The sequence below is a fragment of the Numenius arquata genome, chromosome 2, assembly GCF_964106895.1.
Source record: "Numenius arquata chromosome 2, bNumArq3.hap1.1, whole genome shotgun sequence".
Taxonomy (NCBI): domain Eukaryota; kingdom Metazoa; phylum Chordata; class Aves; order Charadriiformes; family Scolopacidae; genus Numenius; species Numenius arquata.
In genome coordinates this window covers 37,803,976-37,817,905 of record NC_133577.1, presented here as the reverse complement: position 1 = coordinate 37,817,905, position 13,930 = coordinate 37,803,976, and the positions used below count along the sequence as shown (strand labels likewise).

Here is a 13,930-nt window from a genome sequence, read left to right as displayed (position 1 = left end):
AAGACTTAAAACTGATCACAATGAATGCACACCTTTAAATTATCTGTTCTATTCTTAGATTTTTTTTCTAGCCCTTGAACATTTAATTATTATTAGATACATCTGTGTACGTACAAGGGACAAGAGAAGAGAGGGAGGGTCTAACTCTTGTGGGCATGGACATGTCCAACTGTCAAAGTTTATGCAATTCATTGGTTATATTAATCCCCATAAATTTCCCTCTACCGGCCTATTGAAGGAATACATCCACAAGGACCTTTACTTTACAGGCCTTAGTAGAAGATGTCATTGATTTGCATACCTAGGACTTCAAACGTTAAATGACAGAGGACTTAAAGTTCAGAAACAAAACAACTAAAACCTTCCGTTTTTATACTTTTGACTATTATTATGCTTAATATTATAAACAGTACAGTCTGAGAACTGAGACTTAAGCTCCATCCATGTTGAAATGGTAATAAAATGAGATACACTTCATACCTGCACTTCTTAGGTTGGGGTCTAGGTCTGGCATTTCCTTGGACGCTTCTGGACTGACGCTGTAGATAGATGCTCCTGCTTCACTGACAATGCTGAAATATAAAAGGGCAAATAATCAAAACACCTCATGACTAAAAAATTAGCAAGTGACTTAATTGAATATTTAGATTTTTTTTTTTAAGCCTTATATTTTAAAGATATTTTGAATCAACTGAATAGTTATAAAAGTATGACAGTACAGACAAAGCAAATGATCTCCGTTTAAGCCAAAACAGCCCTCCCTGACCTGCAACATCCATTCTTTTCAATTCTGGCCCTATTATAAACACACACTGTGCATGATATCAGACCACATAGTAATCTTCCCACAGAGAAAAGGAACACCAGAAACAAGTGTTACCAGAAGTAAAGAAGCAAACCAGCTTCCATAAACAAAACAAAAACCTACCCGACAATTTCATTAAAAACATCTAGATTCTAAACATCAATTAAACTACTACACGAATCCAAGTCATGAGCATGCACACACATTGTCTAAAGCTAGCTGCCTAAAAGGCTCAGAAAAAAACCAACTTGATACAGACTGAGGCACAGAGCTGCAGCTTGCTTCTCAGCGGCATTTAATACCGTCTTCTCCCTGCTCTCACTGCCATCCCCAAAGAATAACATAGACTGCATGTCTTCAGTAACTTAAACTACAGTTCATGTATCTACCACACACCTCAAACTCATTCAGTAATGATGATAAACTCACCAATTCAAATCACAACATGCAATTAAAAAACCCTCGAGCGCTCTAGTTCCACTCAAGAGAAAACAGCAATCAACTGTTCACAGTGTAAGTTTATTTTCAGCTGTGAAATTTTGACACCACTGAATCAACAAACAGTATATTTCTTCAAATAACTTAAACAGAACTTGAATTTCAGACTGATAATTAAGGCATCACACAGCTACTGCACTGGAGAGGAATACTATCAGTTACAGAACTATTTTTGCTTTTACTATTCCACTCTCAGAACAACCTTTTCTTTGCCATAAGGAGGAAAAACCACAGTCCAGACCTTTCAATAAAAATCATAACTTTGCTTTATATTGTTTTAAAATTAGACTATAAATTTTTCTCTTAAGAACATTTAGCAGGTCACATTTTTAAATGAAGAAACTGATACCTAGAAACCCCTCTTTTCAGAAAAAGCTGGAGAATAGCTCAGTGATAAAACACATCCCCGTTCAGTGTTCCAAGCATGTTAACAGTAAATAGTAGTAAAATGCAGATATAAAAATTATGTTTTTCTTACTGTTGTTTTTACAGGTTGCTTGGTTTTTTTAATATATATATATTATTATCTATTCAATCAAAATGAAATTTGGTAGAGTGCTGTACATAAGTCAGATTTTATAGTTACTAGGAACTCAAAAGAACATTTCAATATTACAGACAAACTGGATCTTTCAATAAATACAGACGGTAATACAGAAGAGAAAAGGATTTTATCCTAACTCCAGTCCTATTCAAACAACCAGTTTACAAGACAGAAAAATTGCTCAGACCAGTTTGTCAACAGGCTGAACAAGGCAAATGAAAATGAAATTATTTTTGTGATCTTTAAAAAAAATTCAGTATTAGAGGGCATTCCATCACTATAAATGGCATTCAGAAAACAGTCTCATGACAGTCAATAACTGACAGTCACCAGCAAAAAAAGTTTGGAAATATGGTTATATCACAAAAACCTAGCTGCTGAAAAATGGAGATGTTGACAGAAGCCTCCTCAAACTGATTTTTCTGATGGAGTAGTTTAAAGAACAATGCAGCAGAATTTATTTCTTAACCTGTTCACACCCTATAAAGGCTGCATCTGGCAAGCACTCCCTTTTTGGAAATTGCTTTCAAAAAACCACACACATTAGCACATACTTCTAACAGCTTTTAACTAATTGCTCTTCAATCTCTTTGTATTCAAACAGATCCAAAAAAGCTAACCTCTCGTGCAATTTCTAAATTTAATAAATTGATATTACACTGATAAAAAAAAATGTTTTGCACACATTTTTACAGTGCTGTACTACAAACTGTGTTAATTGCATGCAGCTTCTTGCTTCATCCCTCCCAGTATTTTGTGCAGTGAAAAGACAAAGTGGCATGGATGGGAATTTTAACACACTTGATAATTTATTGATTCTCATTAATGCTACACTGAAAATTTTCAGAAGTGAGAGAAATGCAATAATACTATCATGCTATGGTAGTAAGTGATGTGCCAAATTTTAAGGTAGGTAGCACAAAAACTCCTCGCTAAAATGAGTAAATAAGATTAAACTCAGGATGGAAGGAAGAAACATTTGAAAAGAGCACACTTCCTTTCCTCAAGTGCAAGAACATTTATACACCAAAGGAAGAAGGAGGGGGGAAGCCAAGTAAAAAATTATTTCAAGGAGGAAAACAAAATATAAAAAGCACTTTCAGAAGCAGCATACACTGGATATTTGACACCTATTCTAAGATGGTTTTGTGTACACATGCAGTTATTCTATGAAATATTTGGTGTAGCAGACTTGGAAAAGGAGGGGAAGAGTTTCCTCTCACGCAGAACCCCGTACCGCTGCACCGAGGACAGTAAAACCCAGACGGTAAATAAATTTACCCAGCGTAAATGCACAGGGCCACAAACTCCAAAGAATCCACCCTCTGGTTCGTTCAAGCATAGTCAACCAAACTTTTACAGACCTATTAGTGGCTGTCATGTGGTTTTATTTAGTTTGTTTTTAGCTACAGTGAGGTGGTTACTAATGTGACACTGGCACATATGATATTAAAACATTTAGCTTGGTTAGAACACTAAGATTATAAGCAAACTAGGTTTGCAGATTTTTCTTTGCAGTTGTTTTGGATTTTGCTTTTTGACTGGACAGGAGACAGTCACTTTTTAGAGACACTTTATGATTTTCTTTATTCTAATGCTTCTTCTTAAAAAGGTAATGCTATATAGGATAACTTATGCTAATTTTGTATTGCAAAATGCTCTGCATCATGCTTTCAAAGAATATACATATTTTATGTCAGAGCACATGAAAACAAAACCAAACCTGCTCAAATCAGAAGGCAATAGAAATTCAGTCCAAAATACTGCGGTCCACAATGTTCACTAACCTCCTCAATCTCCCTCCTTTTTTTTTTTTTTAAATATACAAATTTCAAGACAGTCAAAAGCAAGCCCTCACAAGTGTTGTTAAAAACTCTATCTAAAAATCTGCATATGTTCAGAAATAGAATTTGACTTTTTAAGCCACATAATGTATTAAAGGACGAAACTAGACTCCCCCACCCCCTCATAAAATGAGATCCTTACTTCTGTGCATTTCTTAAGAGGAAACATTTTGCACTGGCCAAAATCTTAACAGTTAAAACTACATTATTAAAATTTTATTTTGCTATTTAAAGTCAGAAAAAACCTAGGTAAATAAGCAACTGATCGTGATATGATATACTTATACACAAATGGACAAGTTTCATAAACTGCTCTCTGAATTGACAAAAAAAGCAGGCAAAGAATCTGGGAACATGCCTCCACACTGTCTGCTTGCCACATTAGCCATCCTACAGATAACTCTTTTTCCTCAGCATCTATATTCAACTTTTTAAAATTAAAAAGTGCCAAAACGACAAAGCCGCTACATAATATTTCAATATAACCTTTTTAACTGTACAAACAGAGTTGTTGCATAGAAAGTAAGTTTTCATACACTGCACCGGTCTCCTTCACGTTAGTTAAGACACATTTTAAGTACTGTTAAAATAACACTAAACGTATTCCACTAGCACCACCTGGTGGGCTCTCAGCTTTATGCTAGAGACCATGTCAGCTGTATTTTAAATGCTTTAAGAAGCCCTTTAGCGTTTACTAGAGCAAGTTAATTTCTTATTCAACTTAAATAAACATTACATATTTAGTATGAAAAGATAATCTGAATGCCTGTCGAAAGCATACAGATTTTCAATCTCTTAATTTTTACAGGGAAAAAAGCCATAAGCCTTTATTGTAAAAGGTTTAAAAAAAATAATAATCTCAGAATACTTTTTTTTTTAAATTTAAAGCTATTGCATACCTACAAAAATGCATAATTTAACAAACTAGAGTTATCAACATTGTTTAGATGTTACTACTTCACGTACATGCATATAATGGCACATTTTTTAAAACTTACAAGGTTCTTCCATAGTAAGTTTTCACTGAAAAGTTATGTGCAAAAATCTAATGTATGTACAACGAAAAAGATATATCAAGCTGGAGGTTTCTAGTGTTAAAGATGGATGCAGCTTCCCAACATTCTCATGAACCTTACCAACTTTTCAGACTATTTTATTACACTGAAGTCATTTCCCAACAGCCAAATGCAACACTGGCTTAATAACCTACAGAGAGAGAAAAAGTAATTTTATCCAACTTTACATAACTTACTGTTCCTACAATCTCCAAAACCCTGATTTACAACTTGAAGCCTTGAAAATAACATCTTAAGAAACAATACAAGCACAAAGAAGAGAACAGTGTTAATACTTGGAACAAAATTGTGGTCATTTTAAAAGCAAAGGATATGTCAACCTCAAAGTGGGCCCAGGTTTTCGTATTTGTTCATGAAATTATGATCTGCCAAAATATAGCTCCCTTCCCAATCAAAATTTAGTAGTTGTGGTTAACTCCTCTAACCCAACTTTTTACATATTAACTGATAAATATATTCTTCATAAGCTTCTGGCAACAAAAGCTAGAGACTCCCAAAAAAGGCATAAGTACCGAAGGGTCAAAGGATTATTCAGTGTACTTAATAAAATAATTGGCTTAAGAATTACCCAGGACAGAAAAATAAAACAAAATAAAATGACAAAATATTTACTAGAAAAGAATGTTACATTTAGAAGCTCTACTGGAATGCTACAAGCTTTAATTATGTTGATAGATTTAGTGATTAAAAACAAACTGAGGAGGGACCGGGAAGACTTAATTAAGTACAGGCTCAAAAGATGATTGGGCTGTTTCATGAAAGAGAAATGCATACTGAAAATACAGAAGTCACAATTAGCTCCAGAAGAGCTTAAAACCAAAAGTGGTTGATAGCTACAGAAGTACCAGAGAAACAGCACGTCTACGTCTGGTCTTATATGTCTCCCTATATACCCATTTTTGGTGACTAATGAAAACTACCTATGGGAAGTCAAAGCTGTTTCATATGAAACAGCAATAATCCCTTTATTGCATTTTGACTTGTGTCTCACTCTTTCCTCTCCTGTCAAGCAGGGCACTGCCTATGGCAGAAGCAACTTGGACAGCCCCTCCAATGCCTCATCATCACCAAGGGCAAGCTGCAGGTTTCCTGCCATCATAGGCAGTTACCTGGGCTCTGGGTTCCCAGGGTCTCATGTTTGTCTATGTGAGCACTCCGGTCCTTATACACAGCACAGATCCTTCTGCTGGGGAGGTGATGAATACGGCCAACTGGAGACTGCAGTCCAGGGCAGGCCGAGCGCTGTGATTTATTCAGCCACACGCGCTTTGCCACAGGAACAATAGGATACCAGACTTGACAGACCCTGGCTCTGACACAGCTAAGCCATTACTTTTTTTTTTTTTCTTATGAAGAACATATGTCATGGAAGTGCAAGATAAAAAGGTTCTGGTATATATTCAATAATGTATTCAAAAAAATAAAAAGCTTGAGAAGAGTTTTAAAAGCCTGTTCATTCTGACAGATGAGCTCAAATTAAAAATCTAGTCTTTCCCCCAGCTCCTATGAGCTCGTAGTATGGCAAAGGAAGATGTTAGGATCATGAAAAAAGATTATACTAGCAAGCAATCATGATTCAACAGAATCAAGCCAAAACCCATACAATTCATCTGTGCTTTTAAATAATCTAAGGATTAAGCTTTAAATTTTAACAACATATAGAACTCGGGAGATATTCCAGTATTAAATATATTTTACAATGAAAAAATATACAGTTAGATAGGAATGGAATTTTCATTGAATTTCCACTGCTTCATACCACACAAGTTTTGCTTATAGAGAAGTCCACCTTTCAAAACCAGTCACATTAGACAAGAGGTGTTATGGTCATCTTTTGCAAAAATACTACAGAAAAAACTCACAGTGACGTCATTCAATTGCAGGGAGGGAGGGAGGGGAACAAGTTTTAAAGAACAGTTCCTGCTGCTCAGAAGCTCCCAAGCACACAAGAAGTTAAGCCCACACAGTGCTTTCAGATAGCACATCAAATGATACAGACCCTGCATTGATGCTAAACCATTCTGTAAGTTTCCGTAGAAAATATTAAGTGAAATTCTGCTTACAACTAGTGTTTTGAATTCTCAACAAAAAGGTCTGTGTTTCTACCCACATATAAATGAGTTTGCTCGATATTTCACAAAGTTTACCAGAAATTACACCATGCAAAGAAGAAAACAATTTTCTCCCGACCAACTCAATCTACTTTTTAAAGTAAAAATTATCAAACTATTTCAAACCAGGAACTCTGTCATGCAGCAAATTACAACACGGAACAACAGTATGTCTTTCAGTCACAAACCCTACTTTTGAAACAGCTTGCTGACCCTACAGCAGTAACAATAAATAAGCACCTTATAAAGCAGCTTCTGAAATGACAAGGCAACCATCCTTGCATTAAGGATTATTTCTCTCCTGTTCAGACACAAATGATATTTAGTGCCAATCAAGCTGATGGCTTTCCTGGTAGACAGCGTAGATCTTTAGAACCTACTCAAGAGAAAAGAATTAGGCCTGTTTCTATCAGTGTTTCGCAAGATAATCTAATCACAGTTTGTATCATTGCTTCAAATCATTCTAAGTGACTTATCTTAAAATAACATTAAGTCTTAGAATGGTATTTGATTTTCCATTTTTCCAGGATGCTTACGAAGAACTAAACTTCACTACAGAATTAAAGTATGCACTTTCAGATGAAGAACAATAAGCAAAAGAAAAATGTAATGGTTTGAAATACCAAGTTATAGTCTTTCAACATCAGATAAAAAGCAAGAATTCCTCAATGTCTGCTTTAAAAGAAATTAAAAGGAATACAAGAAATCAAAGACAGTTTAACTAAAAAGACCTGCATCCAAATCTCAGAAGAAATGTATGACAAAGACTGAAAAATTAGTAAGTATATTAAAAAATGCAATTATTGAAACAGTTATCTTCAAGTATTACACACTTCCCTGCAAGGTGGGAAATATTAGGGCTAACAAAGCCCAACATTTTCAACTTTCACTGCTTTCTAGTGTAAGAGGGCTGCATGTTGATTTTACATTGTAAGAGCATTTTGCCTGTAATCAAACTTAGTAACAGGATACTTCAAACAAAAGGACAATTATGTTCTGAGCCACACAACCTGATTGCCTATTTGTTAGCACAAAAGGTGTTTCAAGTATATGGGGGAAGCAATTGTAGCATAGGATTTAAAAAACTTCTCCTTTAGAAAAGGTATTACTTTAGAAAATGCAGCCCAGTTCTGCTAACTTCCAGATTTGGATGAATGCAGAAAACATATCCCACATAAACCAGAAAATTTTGAACTTTTCTGATTCTGTAATCAGTGAAATGTTTTAATTCCTCAACTACCATCATTCCCCTCCCCAAAGAAAAGTGGTGTGAAAAAATTTCCTGCCATTAAAACAGTAAGACAATTGCTACTTGCAGCAGAATGAAATAGGTTTGAGAATTATTGCAAGATACAACAATGAGTTAGCCTGCTTTAATTTCTTCTGCCTTCGACGTAACTCTATGAATCCCTAAATCAAAACCTACTTGCCATAGTAAACTAATAAAACTAACTGTATAGCTATGGCCTGGAATCCTTTATTCATCTGTGTATGAACCATGCCCTCAGCACATCCCTGCAAAGGGAAGAACGATCAGATATCTGTCTTCATCTTGTCTGAAAACGATGACATTTTTCAGTAAGAAAAGGGTCCAAATGGCAGGTGTCAAAGAGCCTTAGCTTCACACGTGGTGCTAGGAGGCAGAAAAAACAACAGTAGCGTGTGGCCATGTCAGAGCTGCACAGAAGCTGCCGTACAAGTGCATATCTGAAAAGAGCAAACCTCATAGCCTGTTAAATCAATCTAGTGCCAGATGCTGTTATCAGAACACAACTGGTGCTGCAGATTCATCCCCAGAAGAAATACACGTCCCCATGTCTGCCGTGAAAAGTGAAAGACCTAGGGTGGCATGTCTCAAGACTGAAGGTGACAGTCACCTGTGACTGCCCCCACCGCCTTCATTGACAGTTTTGGAAAACAGGTCCTGTCATTGCTCATAAAGCAGCTGGAGCTGAAGCTCCTTTCTGCTCTTGCAGAGAGCTTTAAAATCTGAACTCCAGGTCCAAAAAAACTACTTCCAAGTTAACCATCCAATTAAAAAGCAGTTAAGTCGTTTATTTTTTACTTTAAACATTGTAGCACAGTAGGAAATTAAGAGAGAGAATTCAGCTACTGCTCTTCTCCCTGTTGCAGCAATGCCATGAAGAGAAATTGCAGCAATATGGACGTTATAGAATACAATATTACCTTAATATAAGAGGACAAGTTTAAAAAGAAATTACAATAAAGCATTAAATAGCATTAAAGTAATTCTAAGCAGAGTTAATGATAATTAAACACATTCAAATATGTTTAAAAAGTTACTTATCTATAGCCGATTAACATTAGAAGAAAGGAAAGACAGTAAAAAAGGCTTCAGGATCAACATAGGAAATGAAAACCTTAGATCCCACTTCTGAAAATATAATAAGCATGAAAACGAGTATGCTTCTTATGAATACACTTCATAATTTCAAGACCAATCCTGCCAGCACTCACTCAGTTTTACACAACTAAATTACCCCTGTGACCTCAGGGGAACAAACTGTATATACAGCACTGAAAAAATATAGCCAAACACCAATAAGATTATACCCAACCTCGTTTAACCCACTGGGAGGAAGGCACAGGGAGACAAAAAACCAACCAATTTTGGCAGTCACGCTTCAAAAAGAAGAGAAACACTAGGGGATGTTCACATTTCATATGTTTATAGAGACTCTTGAAATGAAATTGCCTAGATGCGCATGTTAAAAACATGGCAAAGTCCAAAAAGATGCTGCTGCTCCCCCAAAAGCCTCGCAACACCATTCCACAATGCAGAGCTCAATGAGCAGCCTTATTTAGCCCCTGCCCCTCCCAGTTCTCAAGAGCTTGGTGCAGCCTACAAGCCTGACCCAACACCATGAAACACAGCAAAGCAGAAGAATCTGCAAGTCCCAGAGCAGAAGGCTGTCACCACCACTGTCCTGCCTGCAGCTCCTCCTCAGCTCAGCCAAGCAGAAACCCCTGCAGTAGCAGCACATGGGGAAAGCTGGTGTTTCATCCAGCCCATCTCCAGCCACGCAGGATCTTGCAAGAGATAAGACGCATCCTGGCTGCTTTTAGAAACAGCAGAGGCAAGTCAGCAGTTCATGTTCATGCACAGTTATTCAAGTTGGATCATTATAAAGTACCAAGAACTAAGATTTTGGGAACAAATACTCTTTTTTTTTTTTCAAAAAAGATTCCTGCCTATAAAGCAATACCTAGACTTTGCTAATACCATCTATATTTGGCATTGTCACCAACAGTTTATAACTGGGGAAACAGATTTCTGCCTAAAGTCTGTCTACTTTTCAAACCAAAACACTTCCCTATTGCACACACTGTCCTACCCACACCACCCTTCTTCTGTAGGACACAGGACATTTAAGATAGAGATGACCCATTAAGGAGAGTCCATCAGGTTCTCCAGTGAATACAGACCTCTCAACCAGCTTATTTCTCTGTGAACTTCAGAGAGCATGCAGATTTAGTCAAATAAAAATTGTATCATGAAGTCTGACATGATAACAGTCATTTTGAAATTATCTAGAAAGGCTAAAAGAACATGCTATTCAATTGCTCTAATTGCTCCCAGCAATCATTTTTATCTGGTAAAACAGGCATCACGGATGTAGCAACTGTTGTGGCTAAAACTCAAGTTATTTAAGCCAGACCAAAGGCTGAAGCTTAGAGTCATGTTAACTCTCGTGAAGACTTTGTCCCCAGAGTGGAGCATAACTGGACAAGACCACAACATATGGATTAAAAATGCCTCTTGGAGAACAGCACCTCCAGCAACTGTCATTTTCTTTAATGCTCACTCTGGGCAGTTGGGAGACAGCCTGGCCAGTACTGCCGTGCAGCCTCCACAGCCCTGATTGATGCAAAATTCTGACCTGTAGCTTTGGCTCGACTCAGGCTTTATTCTGTTCTTTCCCCCTTCCTACAATATCACTGATGTTAGCACTTGATCTCCCCTTCCCAGGCTCCCCTCTCCCCAGCACAGATCCACAAGCAAAGGCTTCTGTTAGGGCTAAGCAAGGCAATATAGACAGACTCTCCACATGGTGTAAGGGAATCACACACGATCCCTCTCTGTTTGTTCCCTCCACATCCCTCTTAACATCTACACTGTATCTCAGGACATCATATTAAATATTTTTAACCTACAGACACTTCTTGGCACAGCTTATTGAACTCTGAAGTACCCAGGTTTTCCACATATAGAAACTCAAAATAAATTAAGAATTCTGGAATCAGAATCAATGCTGCAAGGAAAACTTCTTTGAGGTACTAAATAGTAAGGAAAAGTGTGACATCTTTCTAGCTGCGTTGTTTCTTTTTACTTTACTTTGATTTAAAATTCACCTAAAAAAACCCCAAAACTGCCTGCTTTAGTTCGCAGAAGATGTGTTCGCCTCCTGTGTTTATTCTCCAGCTCAACGTACTCAAGACAGATATTACATAAAGTAAATGGTGCTTCATGCCGATCTGATCAAAATTATATGCTGCTATCACTCAAAAATCATTTCTGCAAACTTAATCATGACAGTTCTCGTACAATTTCTAAAGTCCTCATTTGGTTTCTTTTGTTTTCTTTCATTTAATACAGGAAAAAAACCAGTTTGCTTTGACATTTTCCTATACACTAGTTTATGACTATTCAAAGCCGACGCTCATCAAGAAGTGTTCCATTCTGTCCATCAAGGAACATTTTTCTTCACTGGAAAAAAGCCTGTAAAACTGAGGTACTGGTTTAGTGATTCCAGAAAAATCTATTAATCCCTTGTGAAGCAACTGTAGCATTACAATATAAAAAGGATTACAGTGACAGACAGGAAAAAAACCAAGAAAATTAAGAAAAAGAGTAGGTTACTCATTCTTCAGAAAAAGGTAAGATTTTTTCATGCAAGACTAAAAAAAATAATAAAAATTCAAATGAAGCTTGCTTTATCTTAACAAGCAGTTTTCTTAGACACAGATGTAAAGGTAAGTCAGAAGATGTACTGAAATGTCTGTAGAGCATCATAAGTAGAAAAGTGAATAATTTAATAACAAAGCACTCCATCTTTTCTTAGTCCTTCAGGGTTCTTTCACATCTTCTCTGGTGCTCCTCATTGTTATAGTTTTAAATATTATTATTTTACTGAGATGATATGCAACCACTGGGCATCTACAGTAAGAAAAGCTAATCTGAATCAAATACATCTCCAAATGAAAGTGAGTTAAACTTTAGGTGTATTCTTGCTTATCCTTTAACCATTTGAAAAGTGGATACCATCTAATTTTGTACTACGAAGACAAGTACGTATCAACCTCATGAAAAAACAAATAAAACCAACCACCAAATGCCCACAATTAATGTGGGGATTAATTAATTGCATGTTTTTATAGAAAAAAAAATTCCTTTAGTAAGACTGTAACCAAAAAGGGGATAAAACTGACAAAAATTAATATCTGGAATTAGCAAAATAAAAGTTCAGTTAGGTAGTACTATATTTGTTTTCCCTCTTCTCTTAAAAGGGAACAATTTGTTCCCTCAGGTTGTGACAGATCCACACTGGAGACTTTCCAAGAGTAACATCACTAGAACTGGCATAAACATATGCTGAAAGACCACTTCATCTAAAACATGTTTTTCATCCAGTTACAAACACTTTAAAAAAAAAATTCCTTCTGGACTGAAATTTCTTGTGCTTCATTTCTAACCAATCACTTTTAGACCCCAAAAAAACCTCAACTGTAAAATAGTCTTTTTTTTTTAAGTTATCCAAATACGAAAGCGTAGGATAAGATGGCCACCTAGTTTTTGAAGAGCTATACTTACATCTAAATCATAAAAATGCAGCTAAACTTTTTTATATCCTACTTTTTACACCACAATTTTCAAAGTGATTCTCCAGCCATAGCTAAGTTACACAGTACTTAGATACTTAATCACCTGCAATTCCAGTAATAAAATATCTTAAAATAGTGTAAAGGTTCATTAACACATTTATACAGGTCATTACTCATGAGTCCAATGACAAATATTTTACAGAAAAAAAAATCTTGGAACATGCATCTTTTTAACCGCATTAACCCTCTTTTTGACACCCCATTTTATAATGGGAAAGTCACTTAGAAACGTTTGAGGAGTTATGGGTCACAGTTACACAGTTTTAAACAAAGGCACTAACAAAAGTAAAATGGTTGACTCATCCTTTTAAAATACAACTATGTTGTTTTCTCTAACAGATGATAAAGTTTACACCAGGAAGTTCATATGCAGTTTTTTCTTGGGAGGCAAGAAAAATGATGATCTATCAACAGCTTGACTTCTACCTAAAATCAAAGCCCTACAATGAATTACTGATTTTCTCCTTTCCCCATTCAAAGCTCTGGTTTCTCTCATCGCACATGTTACTTCAAAATGAGAGCAAATATTTCAAGCTTTCCCACCAATTCATATCTGGGCAGCAAGAAAGGAAGGTACGCTGGCACTTGATTGAAGAGTCTTCTGGAGAACATTACACAGAAAGCACAGATGATCAGAACGTAGACCTGCGAACACCCACAGAGTCTAAAGTTACCCTGTCATGTGGGCATGTCAATGGGCATCTACTCCACACCTGTTTCTCTGGATCGGTCAGTAGATACTTATGTCCAGATCCTGCAAGACAAGCCAGCAATGAAAAGCGAGGGTCTTGGAATGATTCTTTCAGCTTTTGGAAACTGTTGAATGCTGCCAAGGAATCACGGCAGTTGAAAGACACCTGTGGAGATCAGCTGGTCTAACACCCTCATTCAAAGCAGGGTCAACCAAAGCAAAGTTCCTCAGGGCTGCGTCCGGTCAGGTTTCAAATATTTCCATTAATGGAGACTCCAAAACCTACCATATATTAAAAGGAACTCGGATCCTCTGTAGCTAAGAACAGAGGTTTTGATAATATTAAAGTGAGTTTCAGTATTTTTTTTTTAATGGCAGTTTAAAAATTTAGCACCACGTATACATTTCAGAAAAGTATCTATCTGCCCAAGAACAATGTTAGAGAAACAAATGGAGA

General features: G+C 36.4%; 1 protein-coding gene across 1 annotated transcript in view; it reads right to left on the bottom strand.

Moving 5' to 3' along the window:
- Positions 1-13,930, bottom strand: part of SRBD1 (S1 RNA binding domain 1) — a 131,003-nt gene that overhangs the window by 66,310 nt on the left and 50,763 nt on the right. The window contains exon 17 of the mRNA XM_074163049.1: positions 481-572. Coding sequence (XP_074019150.1) covers positions 481-572 — 92 coding nt within the window. The remainder of the gene's footprint in view (positions 1-480; positions 573-13,930) is intronic.